Raw genomic sequence first — 15,359 nt, forward strand, 5'->3', positions numbered from 1 at the left:
GCAGAAAAAGCCTGAATGTGTCCTATATTGATCCTTGTCACACTCTTCTGAAAAACTGACATGTAATTAAGGACTAATTACAGTGGTATTTGACTTACAAGCATTTGACACACAAATCCTTTAGATCTTTTTCATTTGTTGTCAAAATAGTAACACAGTGTGTAGTGAATGGAACAGAGCTAGGTCACATTACAATTCTTTCAGGAATGCCTGTTCACCTGCATCATCCTGTTTTCCGTATTCCTATTTTATTAGAGCTTGTAACAGAAAGCTTCCTTCCATTGTTTTACACGTTTTACACAATCCATGGATATTTGCACTGTGTCTAAAATTCTCAACATCCATACATTCTTACCGTAAACTGTCTACAACGTGCTCCACGTTTTTTGTATGAATGCGATGCCGCTCCAACAGACCCGCATAGTTAGATCCTTTCAAGGCAAGCTGTAAGACATAAATAGATTTTGTAGATGCTAATCACTACAGTACATGCTCTTGAGTAATACAAATAGAAGCCATAAAAAAGCATGTATTTTATGTCGGTAGAGACAAGTGCTTTTATAAGCATTGCATGAATTACATCTACATATACAAGTCAGCTTACATTAATTAGTTCATCAAATGAGTTACATGGCCACAGCAACCAAGAATCACAGAGTTTTTAAGTGCTCAACAGAAATACGCAAACAAGTATGCGACACTGACTTCTGTGACACTTCAGACACTTTGTTTTCCCTGATTCTGCTAAATAACTTAAACTCTGTGTAAGTCTACATGAAATAGTAATATTAACTATACCCCTGTCATGTGCTAAAAGCACTCAGACAAACAGTTAAGACAGTTATCTTAAGAAGTATAAACATTGTGCTATAGAGAAAGAGGACAACAGAAGAAGCAACAGGAATGATAATTAAGAAAACAGGAATATGAAATACCTACAGCATTAATCTTCAAATTTTATTTGAGCTGAAAAGGAAGACTGCCAAGTGCTGACAAAGGTGACATTTCCCCTGCGTCAAAAAAAGCGTAAGGACAATCTATGTACTACCTTTGATACTGTCCCCTGGACTATAAACCAGATTTTTCAAACAAATTCACATCAGTACCAAGACAAGCAGTATTCAGCAGCTGCATTCTAGCCTTGTTCTTCTTGGAAGCTGGAGAATTTAAATACTTCATCTTCACACACTCTTCAGACCACAGAAACATTCTGCACTTCATATAGATTGACTCTTAACAGCAGGCAGGTGAGACTGCTGGCTGAAGATTAGAATTTTTTGCAGCAGGTTTCCGTGTAATTCAGTCACCATCTGTATGTATTCATTCTTTAACTCAGTGTCCTCATGTGGGGCTGGTACTGCCAAATACATGTTTGCATGGAGATTAAGCAAGTAGAAGAAAGGTGGTGAAACGGATGTTAAGTGAAAGGAGTTTATAAATACATTCATAACCAGCAGGCTAGATGAGATGACCTCCTGAGGCTTCTTCTAGGTTGAATTATTCTACAATTATACTGTCATTGCTTCCTTTTCCTTGACCAGTTAAAAACAATTTGCCAGCACAGAAATAGACCTTCTCCCAGAGTTTGTGTAGAGAAATTAATCTCTGCCAAAAGCTTTAAACACCACAAAACTCCACAGTGAAGAGGAGAGTACTGGCAGGATATGACAATTACAGTTAATTAATTAACAGCAATCCAATACCCAATAAACACAATCTTTCTTCACCTGACACCCACTGATGTCAAGAAATCCAACCAATAACTAAGCACTGACACTCGGCGCTGAAGAAATCACAGAGAAGAATGGAAGTGGCTGCTCTGGAACTGTATTGCTGTCCTGCTCATTGTGCTTACAATCAGTGACCGACTTGCAGGAATTAAATCTTCAGGTGGTCTTACTGCTAGGATCAGGAAACCAGCTCCAACAGATGGGCTCCTGCACTTTACCTGAAAGCCACCAACAACTCTACAGGCACGCAGTGGGAGCAGCTGCCACACACACAGATAAGCATGTGGGTGAACATAAAACATCCAGATAAAGCTTTCAGGTCATCCTTACAAAGCTTGTTAGCACCGGTTTACAGCATATAGGGTGTTATGTCCCATTAATTGCCTCACACAAACCCTTTGTTTCACTCCCCAGCTACAGTGCTTGTGCACTTCCATACACCTCTTGCTCCTCCAGAGCCCTTGGTGTTGCACTGGGGACTTCAACAGTGCCGCTGTGCTGCTGTAGTGGGGAAAGAGTACGAAAGGCTACAGCTAGCTGCAGCACTGCCCATTGCTGCATCTGCTGTCAGCTTCTCATGATCCATTTTGAGCAGAAAGAAGAAAGTGGAAAGGGGAAAAGAAGAAGGTATTTGCCACCCACAGGCATCTGCTGCTGACCACCACTGGTCTAATTTACTAGAAAAGGGATTTTCAATTGCACATTTGAAGCACAAATTGACCATGCCTTACCACCAGAAAGAACAAGAAATCCACAGCAAATAACCTCAAAAAACTCAACTGTGTCACTAAAATCAGGGTTCCCATTCGTGTTTCCTCTAGAAATATCTGCTGTGAATTAACACAAGCACCTGACAGGCAGACGTATGTTTTTCAGACTACTATTTCCACAGTCTATTGCTTCCACACACAACAGAAACTGCAAACTCCATCTTGCAATTTTATGTACCTCATTTATTTGGCTGATTTGTCAGCATACTATCTTTCAGCTTGGTCAAAGTGAGTTTTTATCTCAGAACAATGACAGTGCAATGAATCTCTGTATGATCATTGGCAGGCTTTTGAGCCACCATCATCAGTGGTGAGCCAACAGCTAACATTTTGTTGGCATTACCAGCAAGGAGAGGTATGGGTAGCATCACTGCATTTGCCTTAGGTGTGCTAAATTATTTCAACAGCTTCAGAAAGCAGAAGAAGATGCTCAACAAATAAGCTACCAGTATCCTGATGACTGGCTGAACAATTTCCATGGATACTTCCACACTTCCAGCCCTGCATAACAAGATCTAATGCAGAGGTCTCATCTTTGAATTTAATAGCTCTAGAACAAGTTAAGCAGGCATCCCTAAGCAACAAGATAAATGAAAAGTTAGGGCCTTGAGTTTAAATAGCTAAGCTACATCTACAGAGTTAATGAATCGTTCTAATTTGGAAAAAGGCTCCAGAGATTAAAACAGTCTGCTCGTCTCTAGCCTCATCCTTCTAGCTCAGAGATAAGTAACTCACAAGTTCATACACAGAACTCACAAAGGGACAGCCTGCCTGAGCTTAACCACAGTCAACTGTATCAAACAAGAATGCTAATCATCAGCTGCCTTTCATGTAACAAAGAACCAGAGAAAAGCCTACAGCCCTGTAGTCAGAGGTCGGAAGGGATCTCTGAAGGTCATCTGGTCCAACCTCCCTGCACAAGCAGGGCTACCTGGAGCCACCTGCCCAGGACTATGGCCAGATGGCTTTAGAAGATCTTCACAGATGGAGCCTCCATCACCCCTCTGGGCAACCTGTCCCTGTGCTCAGTCACCCTCACAGTGAAAAAGTGTCTCCCAATGTTCAGAAAGACTTTTGTGTATTTCAGTTTGTGCCCACTGCTTCTGGTCCTGCCTCATATCCAGGATGTGTATGCCACACTACAACTATGACAAATGCTGCTTCTTAAGAGCTTTGCACTGAGGATAAAGCATAAGACAAACTGTGACTACCACCTCCTTTTTACTTTACTGACAGCAAAGTTCAGACAGTCCAGTTGCTGCGTGCCTGATCATCCACCCCACGAGCCTTGGAGGAACGTGTGACATAGAGGAACTGCCTGACTGCAGGGCATCTTGGCTCCCAAGCCCACTGATCTGCCAGGCCCACAAACCCATGCCAGGCTTAGGTCTTACCAACCAACTCCTCAAAAAGGCCTACAGGTTTAGGTTCTGCATGAAGACACCTTGCAATTTTTTTTTCCTTCGGAGGAAGCTCAGGTGTACAATTGCCACAGCTGTCCTTCCAAAAGGAAAAGGGTTGACAGGCCATTCTCCACTTCCAACATACGAGAGCAAGTCTGAGAGTCTTATAGATATCTTTATACCAAGTATTGACACTCTTGGCTAAAATGTGAAAAAACTATTACGACAGACCCATGTTGAGTTTATTTGGTATTTCAAGCTGTATGGAGTAGCAATTTGACCTAACTATCAAGTCTACTTGAAAAGAAATGAGTTATACCAAACAACCCTGTCCTGGTTTCATCTAGGAGAGAGGTAATTTTCTTCTTAGTAGCTGGTGCAGTGCTGTGTTTTGGATTTGGTGTGAGAACAATGTTGACAGCACACTGATGGTTTTGGGCTTTGCTGGGTGATGTTTACACTAAATCAAGGACTTTTCAGTTCCTTGGGCCCTGACAGCAAGAAGACTGGAGGGGCACAAGAAATTGGGAGGGGACACAACCAGGACAAGTGACCCAAACTAGCCCAAGGGTTACTCCATGCCATAGGATGTCATGCTGAGTATATAAAAGCTGGGGGAAGAAGAAGGGGGACATTCGGCACTGTGGCATTTGTCTTCCTGAGTAACGGTTACACGTGATGGAGCCCTGCTTTCCTGGAGATGGCTGAACATCTGCCTGCCCATGGGCATGGGGGATTAATTCCTTGTTCCACTTTGCTTGCATGCACACCCTTTGCTTTCCCTATTCAAGTGTCTTTATCTCAACCCACGAGTTTCCTCACTTTTACTCTTCCAGTTTTCTCCCCCATCCCACTGCAGGGAGGGGAGCGAGCAAGTGGCTGCATGGGGCTTGGTTGCCAGCTGGGGTTAAACCATGACAAACCCATAACATTTATGTAAATAACTTTGTATAAGGTAGTTTCTTTGGGTTTTCTGTTTTAAAATCATTGTTAAGGCTTAAATGAAGTTAAAACAACAGAGCTCTGATGTTTTACAGGAAAAAGTTCTCATCCACAGTAAACCTTCTACTTCATTGTACCACTAACCTTTTTATGAAAAGTCACTTCCTTTCATGGAATAAGCAGCTATGTTTGGTCAGTGGAACTGAAGAAAATCTTGTAAAATCAAAAAAAAAATACCTAAACTAAGTGTCATGGGCCAACAGTATATACTTCTGCAAAAGTCACTCATACTAACACAGAAAACCTAAAAAAAATACAAAGAATGTTAAGAAGCCTGCCAGTACAGTACAAGAAGTACGCTCCAAAACGCAAACCACTTCAACTTAGCAATACTCTTTCAGAAATTGCCGCACTGCAGAGTGACTTTCTGTTCACAGGCTAGAACAAAAAAACCCGCTATTCCTACAGAGCTCAGGATATTCAGACTAGAGCACACCTGGCATTTCTTGGTGCTGAAGTTGTAAAAACCTACACGAGGGGCTACACACAGGTCTGGAGCCCTGTGCTGTGGGTTAAGTAACTTCTTCCAGCAGTCATCTGGAAAGATCAGTAAGAGCAAAGGAAACTGAAAAGTACTGATAAATAGAAGTTACTGGCTATGGGTCTATAAACACACAGAAAACACAGTATTTGCCAAGTCCCACTTTCTGAGGCTCCTGGAACAAGTGGGGGAAAAAAGGGGGAAAAACGCACAGGAAATGTCTTTGCAGAGCACAAGGGCAGTCAGCGACAGATGCCATTAGCAGAAGTACCCAAAAGCAGAAGTATTAATGGAGAGTGGGACGAAACAGGTGCAACTGTAGGCCTGTTAATCTGACCTCAGTAGCATGCATGACTGTAAAATAAAATGCATGAGAGCTATTCTAGCTAAAAGTGCATTAGAATATGAAAACAGGGACAAACTGGCCAAAATACATGCAGGCACAGCTTCAGTAGTCTTCCTAAAGCTCACAGCAGAGATGCCATGCGAAGCCGGCTTCCAGATGAGCTTGAATTGGAAAACACACTCAGGTAAGCAGAACATGTTCTATGATCGAGTTACTTTTCCTTAGAAGCCTGAAGGACAAAAGGTCTACATCAAATACAAAAAAAAAACCTTTCTCATATCTTCTGGCCTGATCCCTTTTTAATAAAAGGATAATTTTTCACAGAGCCTCTTTAATAGTTGTTTAAGCAAGAGACATTTGTATGACTGCCGTCCTTCTGGAGTCTTGGCTCTCACCGCTAGCAAGTCTCACTCCACTTGGTGGGAACTGTGGGTCTGCTGTCCTTGAGTAATGCTGGTCCTCCAGGAACAACGCTGCGCAACAAAGACAAGGCTTGTAGCCACAAATACAGAAGCAACATGAAGCCAAGCAACACCCAAATACCCAAGTCTATATATATGGGTTATGACCCTTGATTTAGAAAATAGGGAAAACAACAGCCAAAGTCAAGTCTTACTGACACTGCTGACCTAAGCATTAGGATAAAATAGTATGCTCTCAGAACAGTAATGTGAATGTTGTCCAGAGTGAAATGATTAATCAAGCACTTTGTACATCTCATCCTAGTACACAAAGATTAACAGGAACTTTTCAGACACATTCTAGCTATATATGAATATGTATATAATATATATTCACATTCTTTTGACTGGGCTTACCCTGAATTTACAGCAGTTTCACATCGCCTTAAAGTGCCACCACACCAGGGTTGAGTTAACACCTGGTGTACCAATCAGTTGTTTTATAACTGTTTAACACGTTCAGGAGTTAAGCTAAATGACTGACTAGAAACAAAAAGCAAACAAAACAAAAAAGGCCTAGATCTAGAAATGATTGCTGCCTCAACTTCCCACAATGAACTTGCCTACACATGCACCCCTAGCAGGAAAACAAGAACAGATCGCTGCTTTCCAGTCTACTAATTTCTACATAAAGAACCACGAAACAAATGGATTTAGAGAGCAACAGCTATACACAGAAGTTTGAATTTTAACCTGAAGAGGAAAATACTACAACCACTGTAGGTATAATAATCTAACCATTTCTAAGCAGAGTATAGCACTATTAAAAGTCCTCTATTTTCAGAAAGTCTCTCTAGATTGACCACATCTCTCAAATACAAAGTTAGTGCTCTCTGTTCTGCTCTCAGTTTTAAAAGAAATAAGCATTTCCAAAAGTGTTAAGCTTTGAACTACAAACAACTCTGAATATAGCACGTGCTTCAAATAACACAATCCTCTTAGCCTCCCTGTCAAATAAGGCACACCGACTCCAAATTTGCTCAAATACCAAAGTCAAAGACTGGCAATCTATAGTTACGCAGAAGTAACTTTGCTGTGTTCTGTTGTTAACTACTAGTTAAGCTAAATATTCATCTGTCAAGCTAGAAACAAATCCAGTTTTTCTCACAGGACAGGGAGACACTGCACTTTGTGATTTCTTAGGAGCTCAAATCACATATTAAGCTTTCCCATCTCCTAACGTAAAAATAATCCATATGAAAATATGTGCAATTAAAGCATGATTCAAGTTCCAAATCTCTGTAGTTAGCCACAGCAGAACCTGCCCAGTAGAAATCTGCACCTCGGAGACGTATTTCAAGTGCTCCACAGAAAAGGGTCTGCTCGAAGGACAGCCAGAGCAACCCTGAACCACAGCCCTGAACCTGCACTGGGTTTTTCAGCAGCAGCTGGAACTGATGGGGGAGTTGTATTTGATAGTTATATACAACAGATGTCCGGGTTTGGGTATGACAGCAACTTCTGTAGTAACTATAGGACACCATGCCCACCCTCAATTTCTTCTAACTAGAGAAGAAATATCAAGGCATCATCTATGAGCTTCAGTTGCTGTATTTATACTAATGACAGCAAGTTTGTTGATGACACTATGCTGAGTGGTGTAGCAAATATTCTAGAGGGAAGGATGCTACCCAGAGGGACCTGGACAAGCTCAAGAAATGGGCCCATGTGAACATCCTGAGGTTCAACAAAGCCATGTGCAAGGTCCTGCATATGGGCTGGGGGATGAAGGGATTGAGAGCAGCCCTGTGGAAGGATGATTTGTGGGTACTGGTGGGTAAAAAGCTGGACATGGGCCAGCAGTGTGCACTCAAAGAGACTTAGAGCAGCCCAGCAAAGGACTTGGGTGTTCTGGTGGATGAAAAGCTGTCCAGGAGCTGGCAACGTGTGCACACAGCCCAGAAAGCCGACCGTACCCTGGGCTGCACCAAAGGCAGCGTGGCCAGCAGGGCGAGGGAGGTGACTGTGCCCCTCTGCTCCGCTCTGGTGGGACCCCACAGGGGTACTGCATCCAGCTCTGCAGCCCTCAGCGCAGGGAAGACACGGACCTGTTGGAGTGGGTCCACAGGAGGGACACAAAGATGATCAGAGGGCTGGAGCACCTCTCCCGTGAGGACAGGCTGAGAGTTGGGGGTCGTTCAGCCTGGAGAAAAGAAGGCTCTGGGGAGACCTTACTGCAGCCTTTCAGTTCTTAAAGGGGGCTTATGAGAAACACTGGGCAGGGACTCTTATCAGGAAGCACAGTGATGGGACAAAGGGTAATGGCTTTAAACTGGAAGAGGGTAGATTTAGATTAGATATTAGGAAGAAATGCTTTACTGTGAGGGTGGTGAGGCACTGGAACACATTGCCCAGAGAAGCTGTGGATGCCCCATCCCTGGAGGTGCTCAAGACCAGGCTGGATGGGGCTTTGAGCAGCCTGGGTGTCTCTGCCCACAGCAGTGGGGTTGAACTAGATGGTCTTTAGGATCCTTTCCAACCCATACTGTTCTATGGTTCTGTGGCTCTGTGTTCATTATAGGTGCTTGACTTAAACTTCTCAAAATTCTTAAAAGGTGAAGTGTGTTCTCCTCCTACTTGCTTTTGCACTAGAAACACTAAATGCATCAAGTCTGAACTTACGTGGTTTTGCCAGAGGAAAAAAAAATACATGACAGGGTCAGCTCAGCTGGAAAAAGCAAAAGTCAGATTTAAGTCTTTATTGAAAAGTTTCAGGCTACTTGAACTGATACTTTGATATATCTTTGGCTCAATCTTGTGCTAACAACAGGACAGGTTTCACCAGAATCATGCCTGTGGTACCAGCAGATTAACCCATTCTGGGACACCCAGCTCTTTCAGGAACCTGCAGTCCAGCACACTCGGACTAGCAGGAATGCTCTCAAGGCTTCTCTGAAGTGAATCTGAGAACCAGTCTCACCGAGCAGCTACAGGTCCTGGGTGAACTAAAAATGCATTGGTTTCAGGTAACAGTTGAAAAATGCAATCCACAAACTCAATACATTGTTTACAGGATAGCTTTAATAATAAGCATTTGCCTTAGAAGTAGCAGAGAAACCACACAGCTTCCCAAAACAAAGTCCTACAAAGAATAAGCATTACCTAGGCTCAGATTTAAGTTCTCTGTAAAGCTTTAAATATGAATGAAGTCTTAAATTACAAACTACTGCTGAGTTGCAAGCTGCAGGCATTATTCCCAGTTCTTCCCCGCTTCCCAGTCTGGGTTATTAGTTAGTATACAGGCCATTAACTGCTCATAAAAAAAAAAAAAGTGGTATGTTAAGCAACACAGTAGGTCAGTACCTACCATAAAAGAAAGGTAGTAGGCTAGTGCTACCTGACCACCACTCCTGCCTGTCTCCTGTTGACTGATGTACTAACCACCTGTCAAATGCTCAGAACTGTTCCTGGTCATGTGCTCAGTTTCTACCAGTTCACTATGTTACCCCTTGTTCTGCAGAAGTCCAGTGGGCTTTAGCTAGGAATTTTTTTTTTCCTTATACTTTACTCACTGTTTTCTTCAGCAGCTTAGTCCCCTTACTTTCATTACATACAGCAGTCTTTCAAATGCTGCCTTTATATCTGCTATACAGTAACAATTATGAGGTGTTTTGCCCATTGTAGCATTTTGTATTCCACCACTTCTGTAGCAGCTGACTTCAAATAATTTCTTCACTTGGTTAGTGAAACTGGCAACATTACGTTCCTGAAACTTCACAGAAATGCTGCTCTGGAGGAAGAGTTTGATCCATACGTGAACAAAAGTAAAAATGCTATAAACTCTTTTCTAATTCTTCATCTACCACATCAAAATATTATTCTAATTTTAACCACAACTGAAGAATATACATAATGGTTTATAATTCAAAAGCTAATGCAGCGCAAATTGTTATGTTAACCATAAACAGCAAGTGACTACTTTCTGCACTAACAGGTTTCTAGAAATCCCATGCAATTCAGGCATTTCAATCATTTGCTTCTCATTAATTCAGCAGAACACCAACACAATGTCATGTCACAACTAGCTAAGTACTTAAGAACAATAATATCCAGTTCCAAAAAGTAGCCTTTTTCAGCTGTATAAAGCATCAGGTGTTTGGTGAGGTACTCCATGAAGTTTAGTTTAGGCACACTAAAATGCCCTACTTGTGTATCTCTTTGCTATATATGACTCAGTATACTTGGAATATTGTGCTGGAAAAAATAAATCCTATGGAAAAAGGAGTTGGTACATTCCATTTATTTGTTTCCATTTTCCACACTCCTCTTATGACAGAACAGCAACATAAAGCAGATGCAACTGACACTACTTAACACTGATGCAAGCACATAAAATTTGAAAGGTAAACAAATGCCCACTGTGATTGTGTAACTTGAAGAACATTTACACCCATCTCAATTTCCAATGGACTGGCTTGAAAATTTTATTTCTGAGAAAAAGTGTCTTTATCTTTATGTAATGTTGGTGTACTCTAACCTCCGTCTTGAATTCTGTATGTTTCATGTTCAGTAGACTGAGATGACTTTTCCCTCCCTATCTCTTTTCAGGGTGAGGTAGAGCCAAGTACAGCCCCATCAGTTTTTAAACATGTGCTCCCTAAAACATCTACTGAACTAATTTACATTACAAAATAAGCAGAGATGGGTAGTACACAGTACCACTTCATTCGTTAAGATTCTATTTAAAGTTACTACCTTCAAATATACCACTGTACATTCTACCTTCAAATATACCACTGTACATTTGGATCCACAAGAGAACACAAGAATAAATACCCTAATACATACTGCCTTTTGGAATAGCTCAGCCTTTCCTCCGCCCCCCAAGAAAAAAATTAAAACACAATTTTTTATTTTTTTTTTTTTGGGGGGGGGGGAAGTGCTGAATTATGTAACTTCATTTTAAACTTAGGATTCAGTTGAGCCCTGAAGTTTGTGTATCACTTTTTCCTTCTGCTACCTTCCTTGCACCTGTAAAAATCCTAGTGTTTTGGAAATAGTTGAGTAATATTTTCTAAGTAGAGTTCTAGTGGATCACAGGCATCTGGCTTGAAGTACAGTTCTCTAAAACAGAAATCTAAGAATTAAATACCTAGCTAGCTTCTAAAAGACTACCTTGGGGTGGCTGTGTAACATTCACAAGCTTGAAACGCTAGCAGTTAGGAGAGGTAATTCAAAAGGGATAATGAAAATGTGTATTTCATCATTTAATGTAAAAGAAGGTAAAGAAAAAAAAAATCACCTATCAAGTTACAGGTACAATAGTAGATTTCCCCCCAAGACAGATTTTTCTAAGAAACATGAAAACCTTAATGTGCTGATTAGTAAGAGCTGGTGCTGTAAGCACCCAAATCAGGAACGGGGCGGGGGTGGGGGGAGTAGTGTTCTTTCCACAGTTCTGTGGGTTTTGTTTTGGTGCACAACATATGAACTCCTGCTGAAGCTCTCCCACCTGCTGCGAAACACTCCCTCCTGACCAGCCCTGCCCAGTATGTTACTGGAACCCTATGCTGAAGATGGAGTTCACATTGTGCCTCTTTCATGGGAGGCAATATCCTGCTGACAGGTTATGTCTACCCTACCCAGACACCAGTTTTCAAGAAAGCCATACCAGCTTCAGGTTTCTGAGATGACCACACCTGACAATTTGTTGCAGTGGTCCAAAAAAAGCCAAAACTTGTTCCAAACCTCCAACTCCTTGCTAAAAGTAAAGACATATAAACCAGCCACAACATTGTTACCAGCTGTGATTCACACAGAACCATTTTCCTCCAGTTAAGGCTAAAACAAACGTAGCTTTTCACTGACAAGGTATTTTCAAATGTAATTAAAACTGCATATGAAGTGTGTTTGGACAGCAAAATTGGTCATCTTCCCTAAACACCCAACAGCTGAGAGAAGCTGGCAGCTGCATCTCAACTGCACTATCAAACAACAACAAAAAATACCCCACGGCTCAGGAAATTATCTGTCTTGACTACTGGGATATTAAGTTCTCTCATATAACGTTCTCTTTATACTAGGACAACAGCAATGCTTGCTCTGGATGGGTTTGCTGGGTGAAATAAATAGTGAGGACATACTGTAGCCTTCAGCATTAGTTGACTGGATTATTCATTTTGTAAGCAGCCACATTTAGATGCCAGTCTCAATAACCAGGTCAGAAAAAATGCAAATTGCTGTCATTTCTGATAAGCAAACTGTTTGTAGGAGCTTAGAAAATTACTAGGTTTTTATTTAACTTAAAGCTGGTAACTGCAAGTGTTAGAAATCAAGTAGTCTCTTTAACTGTCATGAAGGCAAACAAACTTATTCCTTGTGTGATCTAATGCACAGAATTTACTGATGCAACACTTTAAAAAAAAACCAAACAGTGCTGGGGTATTTTTCTTTCCTGGTATCAGAAGAGAAATCTCTCATTTTTATAAGCCTCTAATCTCCCTTCTGAACTAAAGAGTCTGGGAAAAAAAAGCCTCATACAACATTGTTCAGAGTGCTTTAGGCTTTTCAGAATTAGAATACTGATAATGATAGTCAAATGTGTTTAAGTACATTTATAAACAGATTTAAAAGACTCACCTGTAAGTGTGTAAGAGTATCTGCCACAAGGTATGTAAATAAAAACAACCACCTGGAGCAAACACATAAAGCATGTAGAGATGCAATGAAAGATTTAATCCTTCACAGATCTCCTAAAAACTCTTTGAGTGTTTGCCCTGGCTCTCCGTCTCTTCCCCATCTGTTCTGCTCTTCTGCTGTCTGGACTGCTTCTTCACCTCTCCTGTCTGTTTGCACAGAGAAAGAATTCAGGAATCATGACCCTGCACCTTTGACTTTGCAACATTTAATAGTGTTTGTACAGTACAACTCCGTAGGTGTGTTCAAAAAGAAAGGCCACAGGTGCTATTAGAAGTGCCAGCCAGCCAGCTTCGATATTCTGCTTCTTGGAATATACCGTGATTTACACAGTATATCATATATATGATACATGCTCTAATCTGTATCCCATCTTTATATCTACTGGTGTATGCCAGTGCTTCTTCTTCAGCTTTCCCAAATATGGAACAAACCACATTACTAGGATGTGCGCCCAAAGGCGCACCGCACACACAGGTAGTGTCACTTCTGCATTAAGTGACTTACCACATTTTCTGTCTTAATACACAAACACATTAATTGCAACAGCTAGGATCAGGTCTGCTCTTCTGTCACTGTGATCAGGCACAAGCCCACGATCTGCTCACGCCTACAATGATCATTATTTGTGCTATACCAAAATCTGAAGCTTCCAAGTAGAGACACCAGTTACCTTCCGGGAACTTGCAAGCATCTCCTCTGTCCACAACCAGTAAGCAAACAAACCCAGGTACAGCTCCTCAAATCTAAACCTCCAACACTGCCTTCAAATTGAATTTCTCTATTAGATAGCCAACGTCTGGACATGAGTATCTGTGACTGCAACAGCACCCTGCTCCTCTTCTGCTACACCACAAGCCACCTCCAGGGTCACCTGAGCTTGAGCCCCTGCTATGTAACACAATCCCCACCACCACCCCCAAGTGAGCCAAACCTTTCCTATATGCCTTCGTTTTCACTCTTTGCTGCTACCCCAACAGCAGGCTTTCACGGGAGCCTCAAGTGCCACCCTGCCCTCTGTGTGATCCTTGAGCATAACCAAGCTCCTGGTCAGATTCATGACTGCTTCAGTTCACAACCTTCAGGATAAACTGAGCATCACCCTGGGTAGCAGCGACTTGCCACACATCCAAGGGCAGTCTGGCCTCATCTCTGAGACCTGCTGCCTTGGGACCAGCTTCAGAAGTCTCCACAGGAGAAGCAGAGAGACAGGGAACACAGTGCAACTGATCTCAGGAAGCAAAAAGCACCGTGCTCCCAAGCTGCCCTCAAAGGTTTTGGCACACTGGGGGAAGGACACTTAGCAGCAATCACTCTGCTAAGAAGGTCCTCAACAGAGATGGTAGGGAGTCTTTTGAAGCTTCACCTAATGTATTTACTGAGGCTGCCACGAACTCAAAAATATTATTAATAAATTTTTTTTGGGGGGGAAGGTGTGGAATTTGAGACCACACAGCAGAATGTAAATACAGAAATTTTTACAGGTCAGCTAAAAAATGTGAGAAAAAAGACAGTAAGGGGAATTCTTTCACTCTCTTAACTCCCATTTCAAATACATAATTCTTTAAGAGCTTTTCAGTGTGTTCTTGCACAAATCTTTGTATTCCCACCCATACAAGCAAGAGTCTAACTGAATATTGCTACACATAGTTAACGAAGGTAGGTTTTGTCTTACCTGGCAACACTGAGGTTTACTGCTGCAATTCTTCACATGGAGGTATTTTTCAAGGTAAAGCTAGATTGAAAAAAGTGCCAGTCCTAATAAAAATTCTGGAATTCTCCCAAATATGGAGAATTATCTTATACCTGTAAGTTTCTCCAAAAGGACAAACTCTAAGGTGTTTCTGCAACTACTTCAGACTGATACAGGTACCAAACATGCAAAACATGCATTCTTGTGATAAGTAAAATTGCAGCTATCACTGCATTTAGTCAAAAGAGTACCTTTAGCAATATGCAACGCTAACAACACTGCTCACTGACTGTCCCACTCCTGCGTGTACACAAGTGGTTAGAGAAAGGTGACCAAACAGGCCATTTTGGTGTTCTTTGTTTTAGCTGCACACTGAGGACAACCTGATTCTCTATACTTAACAGCAAGAAATGCTTCCTCAAGAGAAGCTTAAACAAAGACAGAAAAGCAGTCTTACAGATGAGCTGTGAGAGATGCTGCTTTTCCACAGTGACCATATGAAAGGACGTACACCTCAGCAACAGCAACCTACACGTAGGTGAGAATAAGAACACTGGCTGATGTCTCCATATTAAACTCAGTGCCATAAGGAACTTGACTAGAGAACTTGACAAAGTATGTAAAATGTTTGGATAAGAATTCCGTAGGAGGTGGATGACCTACTGAAGTATTCAGAAAAATGTAAGAACTATCTTGCTTTAGATACTACACTTTTTATCCTGGTGCTTTACAAAGCAACACTATGCAGCCATAGCCTTTGTTTATGATACATAAGTTAAGCACATTTGCAAGTTTAATCCAAACACTGCAAATGAATAGAGGTCTAAAATACTTCCA

The 15,359-nt window shown here is 41.6% G+C and overlaps 1 protein-coding gene across 4 annotated transcripts in view; it reads right to left on the bottom strand.

Moving 5' to 3' along the window:
* NADK2 (NAD kinase 2, mitochondrial) overlaps positions 1–15,359 on the bottom strand; it is a 34,960-nt gene that overhangs the window by 18,154 nt on the left and 1,447 nt on the right. For all 4 annotated transcript variants that reach the window (XM_055699697.1, XM_055699698.1, XM_055699699.1 and 1 more), the window contains exon 2: positions 356–444. In XM_055699697.1, coding sequence (XP_055555672.1) covers positions 356–444 — 89 coding nt within the window. The remainder of the gene's footprint in view (positions 1–355; positions 445–15,359) is intronic.

This window comes from Falco cherrug, chromosome Z (assembly GCF_023634085.1).
Source record: "Falco cherrug isolate bFalChe1 chromosome Z, bFalChe1.pri, whole genome shotgun sequence".
NCBI classification, from domain to species: domain Eukaryota; kingdom Metazoa; phylum Chordata; class Aves; order Falconiformes; family Falconidae; genus Falco; species Falco cherrug.